The sequence below is a fragment of the Culex pipiens genome, chromosome 2, assembly GCF_016801865.2.
Source record: "Culex pipiens pallens isolate TS chromosome 2, TS_CPP_V2, whole genome shotgun sequence".
Classification (NCBI taxonomy): Eukaryota; Metazoa; Arthropoda; class Insecta; order Diptera; family Culicidae; genus Culex; species Culex pipiens.
Window position 1 is genome coordinate 18,428,490 of NC_068938.1, and position 14,200 is coordinate 18,442,689.

The 14,200-nt window shown below is 42.6% G+C and overlaps 1 protein-coding gene across 1 annotated transcript; it reads right to left on the reverse strand.

Annotated features, from left to right (window-relative positions):
- Positions 1-7,055: 7,055 nt before the first annotated feature.
- LOC120432416 (uncharacterized) lies at positions 7,056-8,510 on the reverse strand. The gene has a single exon (XM_039597616.1). The coding sequence runs from the start codon at positions 8,508-8,510 to the stop codon at positions 7,056-7,058; it is 1,455 nt and encodes a 484-aa protein (XP_039453550.1).
- Between the last annotated feature and the right edge of the window lie 5,690 nt (positions 8,511-14,200).

The window sequence follows — 14,200 nt, forward strand, 5'->3', positions numbered from 1 at the left end:
ACTGTTTTGCCTTCCTCACCTTACTGAGGAAAGACTATAAAATCACTCGTAAAATGAACTTCTTAATCCGACTCGGTAGACCCACCTTCACGTATACCTATCGACTCATAATCAAATTCTGAGCAAATGTCTGTGCGTGTGTCTGGATGTGAGTCAGCGCACAAAAAAAATGGACTCAATTATCTCCGGACTGGCTGAACCGATTTGGACTGTATTGATCTTATTAGATCCGACTTGGAGTCCAATGAGACCCTAGTTAGTATTATGAAGTTTAGAAAAGTACTTCAAAAGTAATCCTAAAAAAAACGGTTTTGGCTAAAGTTCGGAAGATTGTAAAAAGGGTGGTTTTGTAAGAAAACCCGTCTTGTTATATATATTTTAGCAAGATATTTGAAAGTCCTTAGCAATGAGCCTAAATAATCGAAGATCTGACAACCCTATCAAAAGTTATTAGCACTTAAGTGTTATTTATACCCTTTTTGGAGGTCGGATCTCAGATATTTCAATATAAACGATGTCCGGGTCCATCATGCGACCCATCGTTAGTTCGGCGCCAACATTTCAAAAAGCATCATGTACAAACCATGCGTTTTGAGAAAAACGCATTTGAATGTTGAGCATCCATTTTCAATTCCCATTTTAATATAAAAGCAAAATCAGATGTTCTAATAATAACAAACGTTGAAAAACGTTGCTTTCATTGATCATCCAAATTCAATAAAACATTATTTCCGTCGTTTTATTTAAGAAAAACAAACATAAATTCTTTTGAAATCACCAACGTCTATATCACCCTTCTGTCATTGAGGGGGAGGCTTTGTTATGATTCGTTTTTCTTCGCCGAATGTACATGGCGCTTTGTTCATGATGCTTTTTTTTCGTCACGAGGTTTATGTAGTCTTTAGCTTGACAGGTTGACAGGGCTATATAAACAGGGACTGCTTATGGCAGAGATTTTGTTTTTGTTACTTTATTCAAAATCATGATTAAACAGACTTTACTGAAGTAACTTTTGCTCATTTTTGGTGGAGAGGTAGCTTATTAGGAGTACTTTTAGAATATGCAATAACCCAGAAAGTGTCAAAATGTACATGATGCCTTTTGAAATGTTACCGTCGAGTTAGATAATTGAATGACCTTCAAATGAGCCTAAAACATAAAAGTTCTATACTGCCCCTGATCGCATAAATGTCCCATATGCATTTTCATCGATTTCGAGTTATTGATGCAGTTTGGTTCAAAATTGTGTACTCTTTCAAAAGAGCCTATAACATCCAGTACTTTGTTCTAGAAATCAAGAGAAAATCCAGTTTTTTCGCGAAAACTTAACACGTAACCTTATGTATGGGTGTTGTGAATGCGGTTGGGAGGAGGGACAGGCGGGACGCAGTAATAGTAACAAGAACTAAGCAAGTTTACTTAATCACGTATATTATAAATAAAAGTGCTAGAACTAGATTCCACGATGTTTTGCTTCCTGCTGTTGATGGTGGAGTGACGGATGTTGTTGTTGGTTTGCGCGGCAGCTCAGCTGTCAGCGCGCACAGTCAGGGTGGTGCAGAACGGGTGACGCCAATCCTGGCGCGCAGTGTTGCCAAGATATGACAGCTCTCCCCTCCGTTGTGGTGAACTTCTGGTTCCGCTCATCGGTTCCGGTAGAAGCTTCCGTAGGATGAGGGCCCTGGACGACGTCGGCAGTCCGACCGCAAGTACCGGGAAAATCCGGTGCAAGTTCTTATCTGAATTCTCGAAGGTGCCGTGCAATCCGGCGGAAGTTGCTCTCCGAGCAGTAGCATGTGCTGGGCACGTCCAGCGGTTGTTGCTCCGTGAGCAGTAGTAGTAGCAGTAGTTGGTTGTAGTAGTTGCTGGGCACGTCCAGCGGATGTTGCTCCTTGAGCAGTAGGAAGATGCTGGGCACATCCAGCGCAGGTTCGCTCCGTAAGCGGTTGGAGATTGGTTGGCGCAGCTGCCTCTCCGCAAAAAGAATTACCGGGCACGTCCGGCAGAAGTTGCTCCATGAGCTCCTGAAGGGTTTCGTATAACCTTCGCAGTTGCTGGGCACGTCCAGCGCAGGTTCGCTCCTTGAGCGGTTGAAGGTTAACTTCGCAATTTGCTGTGCAAGTCCAGCGCAGTTTGCTCCTCGAGCGATTGGAGATGGCGCAGCTGCCACTCCGCAGAATGCTGGGAACGTCCAGCGGAAGTTGCTCCTTGAGCGGTTGGAGATGGCGCAGCTGCCACTCCGCAGATTGCCAGAAACGTCCGGCGGATGTTGCTCCTAGGGCAGTTGAAGGTGGCGCAGATGCCGCTTCGCAGTTGCTGGGAAGTTCCAGCGCAAGATGCTCCATGAGCAGTTGGAGTAGGCGTAGGTGCCCCTCCGCAGATTGGTCCTGCTGACCGCAAGCACCCAGTCAAATCAATCCGAATTCTGAAACGGAATCTAATTAGAATCGTATACAAATTCCGTTTCAAACGCAACAACCGGTTCGAACACGGAACCGGTTGTTGCGTTTGAAACGGAATTTGTATACGATTCTAATTAGATTCCGTTTCAGAATTCGGATTGATTTGACTGGGCATGAGCTTCTCCGAAGACGTACCGGGGCCATGTGAGATGATCGCCATCAGGAATCACATCGACCGTCGTTTTCCTCAGCACGTTGAAAAAAGCATCGCAACTTACCACGCAAGTTCTCGCATGGTTCTCGACGAGTTGCGTATTTTCCTCCGTGTTGATGGCCTTGTCTTGTTGCAGCACACGCACGTATCCTTCCTTCGTTTTGCAGCAGCTCCACGTCGACACAGTTTGATTCGCGCCTGTACCGGGAACTCGCCTTCCCGTCGCTCGCTTTTATGACTCGATGTTCCGAGCTTGAACTTTCCCGAGTGTCGGATGTTGTCCCGCTTGGCCTCCGCCGCATCGTTGAAATGCCGGAACGTATTTTCCGGACGGCAATCCAGCCGATCGCATGTTGTGGCTGGTTCGAATGGGAACGCAGCAGGCGGCGCATGTTCCGCGTCTTGGTTCGACATCAGAGAAACCTCGAAAATGAGGTTAGCTCCAGCTTCCGGCAGAAATCCGCAATTTCCGGAAAAATCCACTTCCTCGTCGCCAACTGTTGTGAATGCGGTTGGGAGGAGGGACAGGCGGGACGCAGTAATAGTAACAAGAACTAAGCAAGTTTACTTAATCACGTATATTATAAATAAAAGTGCTAGAACTAGATTCCACGATGTTTTTTTTTTTTTTTTTTCCTTTGCGGTGTCAGTTGACGTCTAAGACCGTTTGTGATCCATCTCGACGCAGGGTGTAGATGTCGGTGAAAGCCGGAACGCGTACTCAGTCTTTTGAGTAGGTCGGGCTTTACTTAGTTTTGAGTTGTGTCGTAGGTTTTAGTTGTGGAGTTCAAATTTGTATTTTTGTTTTTCTGACAAATTCAGTTATTTGTTTTAGCTCTGCTTCCACATTGTTTTGTAAAATTGCGCTTAGTGGTGTTACGTATTCCAGTACATCACTCTCGGCTCTTTGGGTGTTCCACGTCGAACAGTCGTACAGCAGATGCTGTAAATTTTCTTGCACCCCGCAGTCCGCGCACAGGTCGTCCGCTTCCCAGCCCCATCCGTGACGCCTTTCTTTGGTGAGGGTATGACCCGTGCGGATCCTGCTCAGAATTTTCTTTTCTTTCGAGTTTAGGTTTAATCCGTGGCTCCAAAGCTTTCGTCCCGGTGTGTTCATGTACTGGAAGTGAGTCGCTCCCTTTTCCATGGAGATTTCCCTGTACTTCCTGGTCCACGCACCCCAGATTTCCTTTTCTGCCAGCTTGATAGCGTCACCTAGTGTGAGTGTGTTGAATTCAGTTTGACTTCCCCTTCTGGCTTCGACCGCCGATTCATCTGCTCGCTCGTTCCCGCTTATCTCTTGGTGACTGGGTATCCACTGGATTCTGATGTCTTTTGGGAGCGCTGAGATAAGTTCCTTCCAGATGTCCCAGGCGATGTAGTTTTCCTTTATCAATGATCCATTTAGCAACGTCAGGCAAGCCCCTCTCGAGTCGGTCATAATGACCGATTTGTCATAGTCCTTGCCCTTGATCATCCGGACGCCATACAGGATACCCAGCAGCTCAGCATTTGTGATCGAGAAATTCTCGTTCATTTTCGCTTGGAACACTTCATGGTCCGTGTCGTCGTATACTGCGGCCGCTACTCCGTCCCCAGATTTTGATCCGTCGGTGTAGAGTGTTTTGAAGCCTCCATATTTCTCCTCTTTGGTCTGCAGAAACTTCTGTTTCCAGAAGAATGAGCTGTACTCCTCTTTGGCCTTTTGTTCCGAAAACAGCTTGTGCTTGATCTTGTTCCTAACAGTGGGGTCAACTTGGTTGAGGTCCTTCTCCACCCTGGGATCTTTCGGTTGAAGCTGACACACGACGTCGTTGTGTTTGATGGCAACCCTGGTCAGGAAAGAACCGTTGTCTTCGTCTGAGTTGATGGCCTTCTCGATGAACGGTTGGAGTTGGTTGCTGTGGAACTTTGCTTTGAGGATTTCCTTTAACGCAAGGAGTTCCACCCTGTCCTTTACTGGAAGCTGACCTGTTTCTGCTTGGATGACGTGTATCGGCGTGGTCTTCAAATACCCCATTGCGTACCTCAGGAATGAATTGTGGACCGTTTGTATCTTCTGGATGTTTGTCGTCGCCGCCCCACCGTAGATCGCCGCCCCGTATTCTGTTTTGCTCCTTATCAGAGCGTTTCCTACTTTGACCAGAGTTTCTGGACTTGCGCCGCTGTTCTTCCTGCCTAGGAGTTTGATGATGTTAAGCTTCGACGCACCTTTCTCCCTGACCTCCTCGATGTGCTTCCTGAAGATCAGCATTTTGTCCAAAGTGAAACCGAGGTACTTGTGGGTGTTGTTGATTGCTACTTCTTCCTGTCCTATCTTGATGTGCAGATCTTCGTGGTTTTTGTTGGAGAAGACGACAGCCGCGCATTTGCTCACGTTAAGCTTGAGCTTCAGACCTTCTAGAACCACCGCTAACTGCTCGAGGAACTTGTTCACTCTCTCAAAGGCTTCTTCCAGGCTTTTACCACTTCCTAACACTGCGAAGTCATCTGCGAACTGCACCAATTCACACCCTTCTTCTTCGACGTCGTGTAGGGGGATTGTGTAGAGGTTGAAGTTGGTGGGTGAACCTGGGCAACCTTGTGGGAGGCCCTCGCTGATCGTTGTTGTTAACTGTCCTCCGGCCGTGTCTAGCGTTATAGTCCTCCTGCTTAGGTACGCGTGCATCCACGATATCAGTTTACCCGGAATTCCTATGGCCACCAGGGTGCTCATCAGGATGTTCAGATCGACGCTGTCAAACGCTCCGGAAAGGTCCAAAAATACTCCAATCACGTGTCCTTTCTCCGCTTTGACTTCCTTGATCCGGTTGACCACATAGTTCACACAGGTTGAGGCTGAGCAATTCTTCCGGAATCCAAACGAGAGTTTCGGCAACAGATGTTCTGTCGTTGCTATCTCGTTCAGTCGGTCCTTTACCACGCTGTTTATTAGTTTGAGACTGACGTTCATCAAAGCGATCGGTCTTCTGGAAGACGGCAGCCTTGGGTCCCCGCTCTGCTTCGGAATTGGTTTTACTTTTACTTTTCTCCATCTTTCCGGAATTTCTTCGCTCAGGAAGACCTGATTGAGCATTTCACAGATCTTGAGCTGGAGCCCCAGATGTAGCTCTTTGATCATCGCGTACGAGACCCCATCTTCCCCCGGAGCGGAGTGTTTTTTCTTCTTCTTGAGCGTATTGAGAATCTCGTTGGCTGTTATTGGGCTTTCGAACCTTGCAAGCTCCTCCATCGTACAGGATTCAGGACTGCCCGTCTCTTGAAACTTGCCCTCGTAGTAGTGGTTCAAGAACGCTTTCCCCTCCTCTTCAGTCATTTCCGGTTTGGCCGAAACTGACTGGGTGAGTGCAACGTCCAGCCCCTTGACGATGTTCCAGAGTTGTTTGGAGGGCGTAGATTCGTCGATTTGTTCAGTGAGCTTTTGATTGTATTCTCTCTTCGCCTTCCTGATCAGCCGTTTGAGAAGAGCACGAGCCTTCTGGAGCTCGAGTTGGTTGGAGAGAGTTTTTTTGTTGTTGTAGTTCCTTAACTTTTCCCTTTTTATTTCGTACAGCGCCTCGATCTCCTCAGTCCACCACTTCTTCAAGTAGTTGGCTTTTTTGTTGTTTACTACGTAAGAAGCTCCTTCGATGCATTCCTCGAAGATGTTTTGCATCTCTTCCGGGTCTCTGAAGCAATCCGGGTCGGTCTGGTTCAGCAGTTGGATGGCCTTACCTTGGTTCACCTTGATGGTCTTCTTTGGAAACACCGGAATTTTGCTACAGATCATCGTCGTGATGCACAAGTGGAGGCTCCCAAATTCTTCGTCGACTACCTCCCAAGTCGCCTTTCTGCCTAATCCCGGCGTTGCAAATGAGATGTCCGGAGTTGAGCTCGGTCTGGTTGCCGTGGTTAGGCAAGTTGCCATTTTGTTCTTGTTGAGAAGCACCATGTTGGAAGATGTGATCAGGCTGTGAATAAGGATACCCTTTGGACAGGGCTTAATGTTGTTGTCCCAACTCTGGTGGTGTCCGTTGAAGTCACCGCCTACGAAGATCTCTCCTTCCATATCCTCCAGGGTATCGAAGAGGGCCTTGATCTTGTCTACGCATTCCTTGTGAAGCTCTCTGTTTGGCGGAACGTAGACCGACACGAAGGTGACCGGGTCGAATCCTTTGATGATCTTAACGCCGATCACTTCCACCGGCAGCATCTGTGGCATCCTGATCTCCTCAAACTCCAGACCTTCGTGAACTAGGATTCCGACTCCACCCCAACCCTCATTCCTTCTCTGGCTCGCCATCCTGTACTTCGCCAGTCGGAAGTGCTCGTTCTTTTTAAGCCAAATTTCTTGAAGCAGCGCGACGTGAATTTCATTTTCAAGGAGAAAACGGTGTAGCTGTTCTCTCGCTTCCATCGGTCGAATGCTCTGCACGTTGTTTTGTAGAATTTTCAGCTTCTTACACTCCACTGTTGCTCGATCCTGCTGTTCTGCTTATGCTGTTGTTCGGTGTGTTCCTCTCGACGATATCCTGGATTTTGTTGCCGATCTCCAGAATGAGTTGATCTCTGTCCAATTCCGAGTTTACTTCGTGCACTCTTCGGCCGATTTGGACCAGCAAAAGTCTCAACGGCTGGACCCAACAGTGGTTCCGCGTTTCCGCCAGGAAATCTTTCCGCAGTTGGTCCAGGAAGCGTTCGAAATCCGTGGTCCTGAACGGATTTGTCGAGCAATGGCACTCCGTGATCTCCTTTCTTTGTCCACTCCGGATTGCCTCCCCTGATTCTGCATTTCTTTGTTCCTGCTGGACTTGTTCATCGGAAGGTTGGGAGCACATCCTCGGCCGCGGACGTAACTGTCCAACGGGCTTGTCCGTTCGGTTACAGTCGCTTTCTTCCTCATCGACCGGCAGATCCGCGAATCGGTTTGTGAGTTTCGGGAACTCACTCTCCGTGTAACCCACCTGCTTCTTCTTCATGGCCTCCAGGATGTTGCGCCTCCGTTCTCGCTCTGGACAGTCCTTGCTGGAGGCCCGATGCTGCCCTTTGCAGTTCGAACAGCGATCTGCTTCCCCGCAATCCGTCTCTTTGTGGCTCCTTCCACAGATTCGGCAACGATGTCTGCTGGTACACTTCTTGGCGCTGTGTCCAAATCTCCAACAATTTTGGCACTGTCGGATCGGGAAGATGTACAGTTCACATCGGAACGCGCATCCGTAGATTTTCACCAGCCGGGGAACCTTTTCTCCTGCAACTGTAATCCTCAGGTTCGTGGTGTTGACGAGGGTCTCGTCCACCTTCTTCTTGACCCGTTCGACGGCTAGGACCTCTGTTTCCGACGATGTGAAGTCCTTCAGCTCCTCCTCCCCGAAGTCTTCTGGTACTCCCTTCACAAAAAGAATGGTCCTTTTCGATTTCTTCGGGTTGAGGAACCGAATGTTGTGATTTGACAGATTGAGTGCTTGGAGCTGCCCTTCTGCGCCTGCATTTTCCAGGTCCACTCTGAATCTGAAACGACCGATCTGCGCGATGTCCCCAAACGCCGTGAAACCCTTTTCCGACAGAATTCTTGCCAACTCGAGAGAGTGTCGCGGAAAGCCCTTCTCCGTGTCAACGGGTTCAAGATACACCACTCGAGCTCCAGTTTCCCCGTTTTTCTGTTGAGTGGGAACCGCTGTGGCCTGTGGAGTCGCTTTTGTGGCTTCTGCATACGTTGTAGCTACGGTCGGTACCGAACCCTGGCTCCTTCCCGGTTGGACTCCTCCACCACTTCCTGTTTCAGTGGTTGGTTTCTCTGCTTGCGCGCTGTCTGTGCTTCCTTCCAACGTCCCTTTTTCCTTCCCTTTTGCCTTAGCCATCTGTGCCCGCGTTATTCTTCCGTCGACCGGCCAGTTTCCGTTCTTCTTTGGTGCCATTTGTCTTCTTTTTATTTGCAACTTTAACTCGTTTTTTTTTTTTTTGCTTTTTCTTTCACTAAGATTTTTGTTTGTTTTTTTCCTTTTTCTTTTAAGATTCTAACTTAATTTATTCACGTCCAATTGCACTTTTTCCGCTCTCCGACAACTCGACCGATTGCCGTTTCCTCGGGCTTCCGCAATCCGCGACGTATAAAGAATCGCCTCCCGTTTCCGACGGTTTGTCTCTCGACTGACCACGAGCAAACGCGATCTCCCCGCCGCCCTTTATCTCGCGAACCGATCTCGTCGTACTCCCGACGTCTCGGGCCCACTAATCGCCGACGTTCGAACAAAAACCGCTACTTCCGCCACTTTGCCCACTCCTGGACTGGTCACTTCCGGCCGGACGCCCAAAATTCACGAAAACGGGTCGAAATTCCGTCAAAATCTCCGAGGAGGAAAAAACACGCGTCGACTTCACTCGAGATTCCGCGTCGGTGTTGAAGCTGCGTTATTTTCCAATTTTCCATGAAGAAAAATGTCGATCGATGCGCGGACGGTCGCGAAACGATTTCAAAACAAACAACTTTGTGCCCTTTGGAAACGTTTTGCGTCAAACCGAGTAAACCCAAAGTGATCTAAAATTGACGTTTCAAATGGAAATGTTCAAAGGTAGGGTTCGCTTCAACGGCGATGTGTTTTTCAAATCTAGAGTTTATTTAAAAGGTCAAATAAACCTAATTTCCAGTTTTTGCTTTTTGGATGTTTTTGAGCAAAAATCTGGAAATTTGGTTTATTGGACTTTATAAAAAAAAACTCCAGAAGCGTTGGAGGCGCAGAAATTATGTAAAATATTACTCTACACACAAAGAAAAAATCCTCTAAATTTAAAAAGATCGTTCGTTGGATTAAAAGTTCGCGTTGGTGAATATTCGTAGAAAGTTCAAACTTTTTAATTTAAAAGTTGGAAAGTTGTTGATACTACCATGCATTTCTGGAACAAAATCTTATCGTGAATACAAAGAGACGAGTTGTTCCTTTTAATTCCGCTATAGAGAATTTGCATCAAAGCTAAAAGACTCATGTCGCCACCTATGAACAAATAGTGTAAACCTATGATTTTTCGAAAAAAATGTGTTTTTACCTTCAAAATCAACATTTTTATTAAACTTATGATGGATTCAGATGAGAAAAATTATTTCCAACAATTTGGTGTGCAACTTTCCAATATTCGTTTGATTTTTCTATGAGAAAATTGTAAATTTAGTAAAAGATAGTAATTTGAACTATTTGGCAACAAAGTCTGTTAAAAATCAATAAAAATTGTTGAATATACTTTAACACATCTGTTATCAACTATATCACTGTTTATTTCATTGATATATATGGGGAAACTAATTTTTTCGTGTTCTGAAACATGTTTTTTAATGAAAAAGTTCACAAATTTTTGCGCGCCCAAAAATTGATGTTCATTATTTAAAAGCAAAAAAATTTTCTCGTCTTTTGCAACCAGTTTCATTAAGATTGATGCAGGGAATCATGAGAACTAAGCGATTTTGTTCTTCAATCCAGCAGAAAGGAATACGACTTTTGGCAAGTAACCTCATTTTGGCGCCACCTACATTTGAAACACAGTCGCGCTGCAAAACCTCAATAGGCCCCCAAAACCAAAGCTAAAAACTCGATTCGCCACCTACATTCGAGTAGAAGAACTTTGGTGCAAGGTTACGTTTACGCCCTTACCAAAAATCATGATTTTTTGAGTTCCAAATCCCACTTTTCATACGATTTTTTGAGTTCAGGTACTACAACCATAAAAATGGTTATATGGGTTGAACTGAAAAAATCGTATGAAAAGTGGGATTTGGAACTCAAAAAGTCATGATTTTTGGTAAGGGTGTACGTTTTTGCGCGATAAGTGCGAAGGGGAGTGAAAACTATTTGAAGGTTTTTTTTAAAGAAAATTGATCTTTTGGAATAAAATAAAGTTAACAGGAGGTAAGAAATAAAAAGTTCTATCGACTGACTTTTTGATTTTTTTGCTAAGTTGCCTTTTTCATTGAAAATTCTGAGATCCGGATTGAAAACGCGAGAATGAGGTTATATTGCTAATTTTGCAAATCATTCCTATCATCATTTTTCAAGCAGAGCTTTGCTTTTATGGTAGAAGTGACTTTAAAAAATATTTGTCCACTTGAATAATCTACATTCTCAATTGATTAGTTAAGTTTTGGTTGATTAAAACATTCCCTTATTTTGAATCAGATAATGAACAGGTTAAATCGGCCATCACAAAAATATTTTCGTTTATATCAATTAAGCTATTTATTTCTTACCTGAAAATGGTATAATTTGCTATTAATGTCGATTTTATGATGAAATAAAACAATTTCAAATTTCAAACCAATTTACTCGCTGTAGGATATAATGAAAACATCACCCCAAGTTTCAGCGCCCTCTAGCGGGGGGTAATTTTGACGTTTGATTGCCTATATATTTTTAATATCTTGACAGATACGTATTTCGTCTACTACTTGCAGACTTCATCAGTGTTCTGTTGTCGACTCGAGAACAAAACACTGATGAAGTCTGCAAGTAGTAGACGAAATTCGTATCTGTCAAGATATTAAAAATATATAGCGGAATTAAAAGGAACAACTCGTCTCTTTATATTCACAGTAATGCATTCTGCTAAAACGCTCAACCAAACCACAAAATCGTATTGGTAAAAGTTTTTTGCTTTTAATTTAAGAAGAAACTTTTTATGGCATGAATAAATAACATTTAACATTACAGTGATGATTTTCGAAAAATGTGATGGATTTTATTTCAATATTTTAATATTAAAACAGTTGCTTCCGTTTTTTTGTGTTCAACGCATCTGCTTATGGTAGGCTAACTTCCGCGTCCAAGCTGAACCGATTCTTACGGTACGCCACCGGTCACGTCCGAAGGCCCCATGCTAAGCAGGTTACGGATGGACGTTTCGTTGGGCAGCAACATCGTGGCCTTCATTTTGGAGCGTGACAGCGTTATAGAGAACAGGGTGGTCTCGTTGCCGGCCATCATCAGGACAGGCTTGGAGGAGTTGGCCATTGGTTGTTGATTCGGGAAGGGAAGTCGACGTTAAACAACAGTTTATCCTGTAAATTATTGTGGATTTTGTTGGTAGCCCAAAAGTTTAAAAATTGAAAAAAAAACTACAAAAAAAAGAAAAAAAATTGGAAAGCAAACATTTTCATAATTCAAAACTCTAAAAAAACCTAAAGTTCTAACATTCCGGTATTAAATTTTGAAATTTACAGATCCTTAAATTCTTAAGTACTTCAATTATTTCATTGTTATTTTTTATATGCAATTATATTGCACACTTTGCACCAAATTCTCCACCCTTGCAAATCATAACTGCACACCAAATATTTGCACACCTGAAATCCTACCCCTTCTTCCCCCCTTTCGCCTAGAGTGGTGCGTGTCTCGACTGAGCTTTGTTGCTTTGGACCACTTTAGAACAGTTTCAAACTAGGGTGTGTGTGTCTTAGATAGTTTTTTTCTGCTGTAGTTTGAGGTGTGCACTTTGTTGGAGAGCTTTCCACAAATTGCACGATTGTCTAAAAATCCCTGAAATCCGCAATAATTTCTTTAAAAAAAAATCTATTTTAGCATTTAAAAATTCTGATGTTATGAAGTTTTTAAATTTTGAATTTCCTTCTTCTTTACAATTTTTAGATTTCGGAGTTTTTGAACATTTTAAATAAAGTATTTTAAAATTGCGGAATTTTTTTTTTAGTTTGAAATTTAGGATTCTTCAAATTATTTTTTTTAATTCATAGTTTTTTTTTGCTAAATAGAAATTTTGGTATTATTTTAATTTTTTTTATATTAAAAAATCTTAATTTCTGAATTTTTATACATCTGCTTATTTTTTTTAAGTTTTAGATTTCTTAAGGGTGCACTGCAACCAAGGAAGTTGTTGTCTTTTTATTCAAACATTGTCAAACTTACAGACCCAATCCATAAAAAATTTGACTGTAAAAAGAGTCAAATTTCATTGTAAATTATTTTAAAGACATCAGTTTAGGGAATGAATTAAAAATTATATCATTAGTTCCCGTAGTTTTGAAGATACCAGAATGTGTGTAACAGAAATCTGGGAGCAAAAGCTCTGGTTGATGAGCACCGTTAAAAAAATATAAAAATATAAAAAAGTGAAGCCTTTATGTCAATTAAACGATCAAAAATTTATTAAACAACATAATTAAAAAAATTCATTCTTGAGTAAAAAAATATATATACAGTCCAGACTCGATTATCCGAAGACCTCGTAAAAATGTCACTTCGGATAATCGAACCACGATTTTTTTTGTTGTCCTATTTTAGATGGTCGAGCTTAAGTACGACCCATAAACCAAAGAGTATTGAGTTCCCTTCTCTCTGCATAAACTACTATACAGAGATTTAGAATTTTTAAATCAAATATGGTGGCCAAAATGGCGTTGATAACATATTGAAAATTAATTTTTTTAAATTTAAAAGACAATCTAATATTCTAATTTGACTGAATTGAGGTCACAGATCTCAAATTTAATAATAAAAGCAAGAAAATAAAAACAAGTTTTGGTCGTGATTCGATTATCCGAAGTCTCATACAAACCTTCGGATGATCAAACTCCGGATAATCGAACCTTCGGATAATTGAGGCTTCGTACAATCCAGTCTGGACTTGGTCTGGACTGTGTTTTTTTTTTAAATTTTGAATGTTTTGAAATTTTAAATATTCGAATTTTTTTGAATTATTTTTTTTTTTAATTTACAAATTTCGGTATTTTTATTTTAAAATTTTTGATTTTTGATTTTTAAATTTTATATTTTTGAATTTTTAATTCAATGAATTTTATAATTTTTAAATCTTTAAATTTTGTGTTCTTAAATTTTGGCATTATTCTTCATATTTGCCATATAAGGCTTTCTAGGCCCAGTGAAAAAATATAATTTAACTCAAAAATGACGAACTCCTCGTCACAGTGTCCTGATGCAAACAATGATCGAGCTGTAGCTGTCACAGCCCTGCGAAGTATGTTGGCTGACATATCGGGCAGTCAGTCAAAAAAAACCAGCTAGAAGTCGCCTGACAAAATTTTTTGCTTGAAAGAGATAGGAAACCTGATGCAAACAAACTTCCAGCTGTCATGTAAACATACTTTGAACGTGTTGGTAAATTTCTGACTAGAAAGCCTTATTTGCTCATACACTCAAATCCCGATGGTTTGACACCAACTGTTGCCAAACGAACGGGGTCACTTTTTAGTTTGACACATCTTTACACGGATTTCACACACACTAGCAAACATTTGTTTTGATAGTGTGCGTGATCGCCCTGTAAAAAGGGACCTAGAAAGGGATAGTTCGTGCCTTTTAGTTTGACTTTGTCAAACCAACGGAGTACAAACTAAAAAGTGTCAAACGAAAAATTGATCAAATACCGGGGGTTGAGTGTATAAGCTCGTTCCTTGGGGACCATAGATGATCCATCGTAAAATGTTGTCTTGCCATTTTTTTTTAATTTGTTGCTTTGAAATAAACATGATCAGCAATGGTTTTTAAGTGTATTTGTTTCCGTTTGTTTAGGACCCTATTGCCGCCACCTATATTTCACATTCGTCCCCAACCCATTTTAGATCACATTCAATGCCGCGTTACGTCATCTC

Excerpts from the sequence above, each read along its gene's own strand:
- LOC120432416 (XM_039597616.1), bottom strand. The coding sequence starts at position 8,510 with ATGGCACCAAAGAAGAACGGAAACTGGCCGGTCGACGGAAGAATAACG.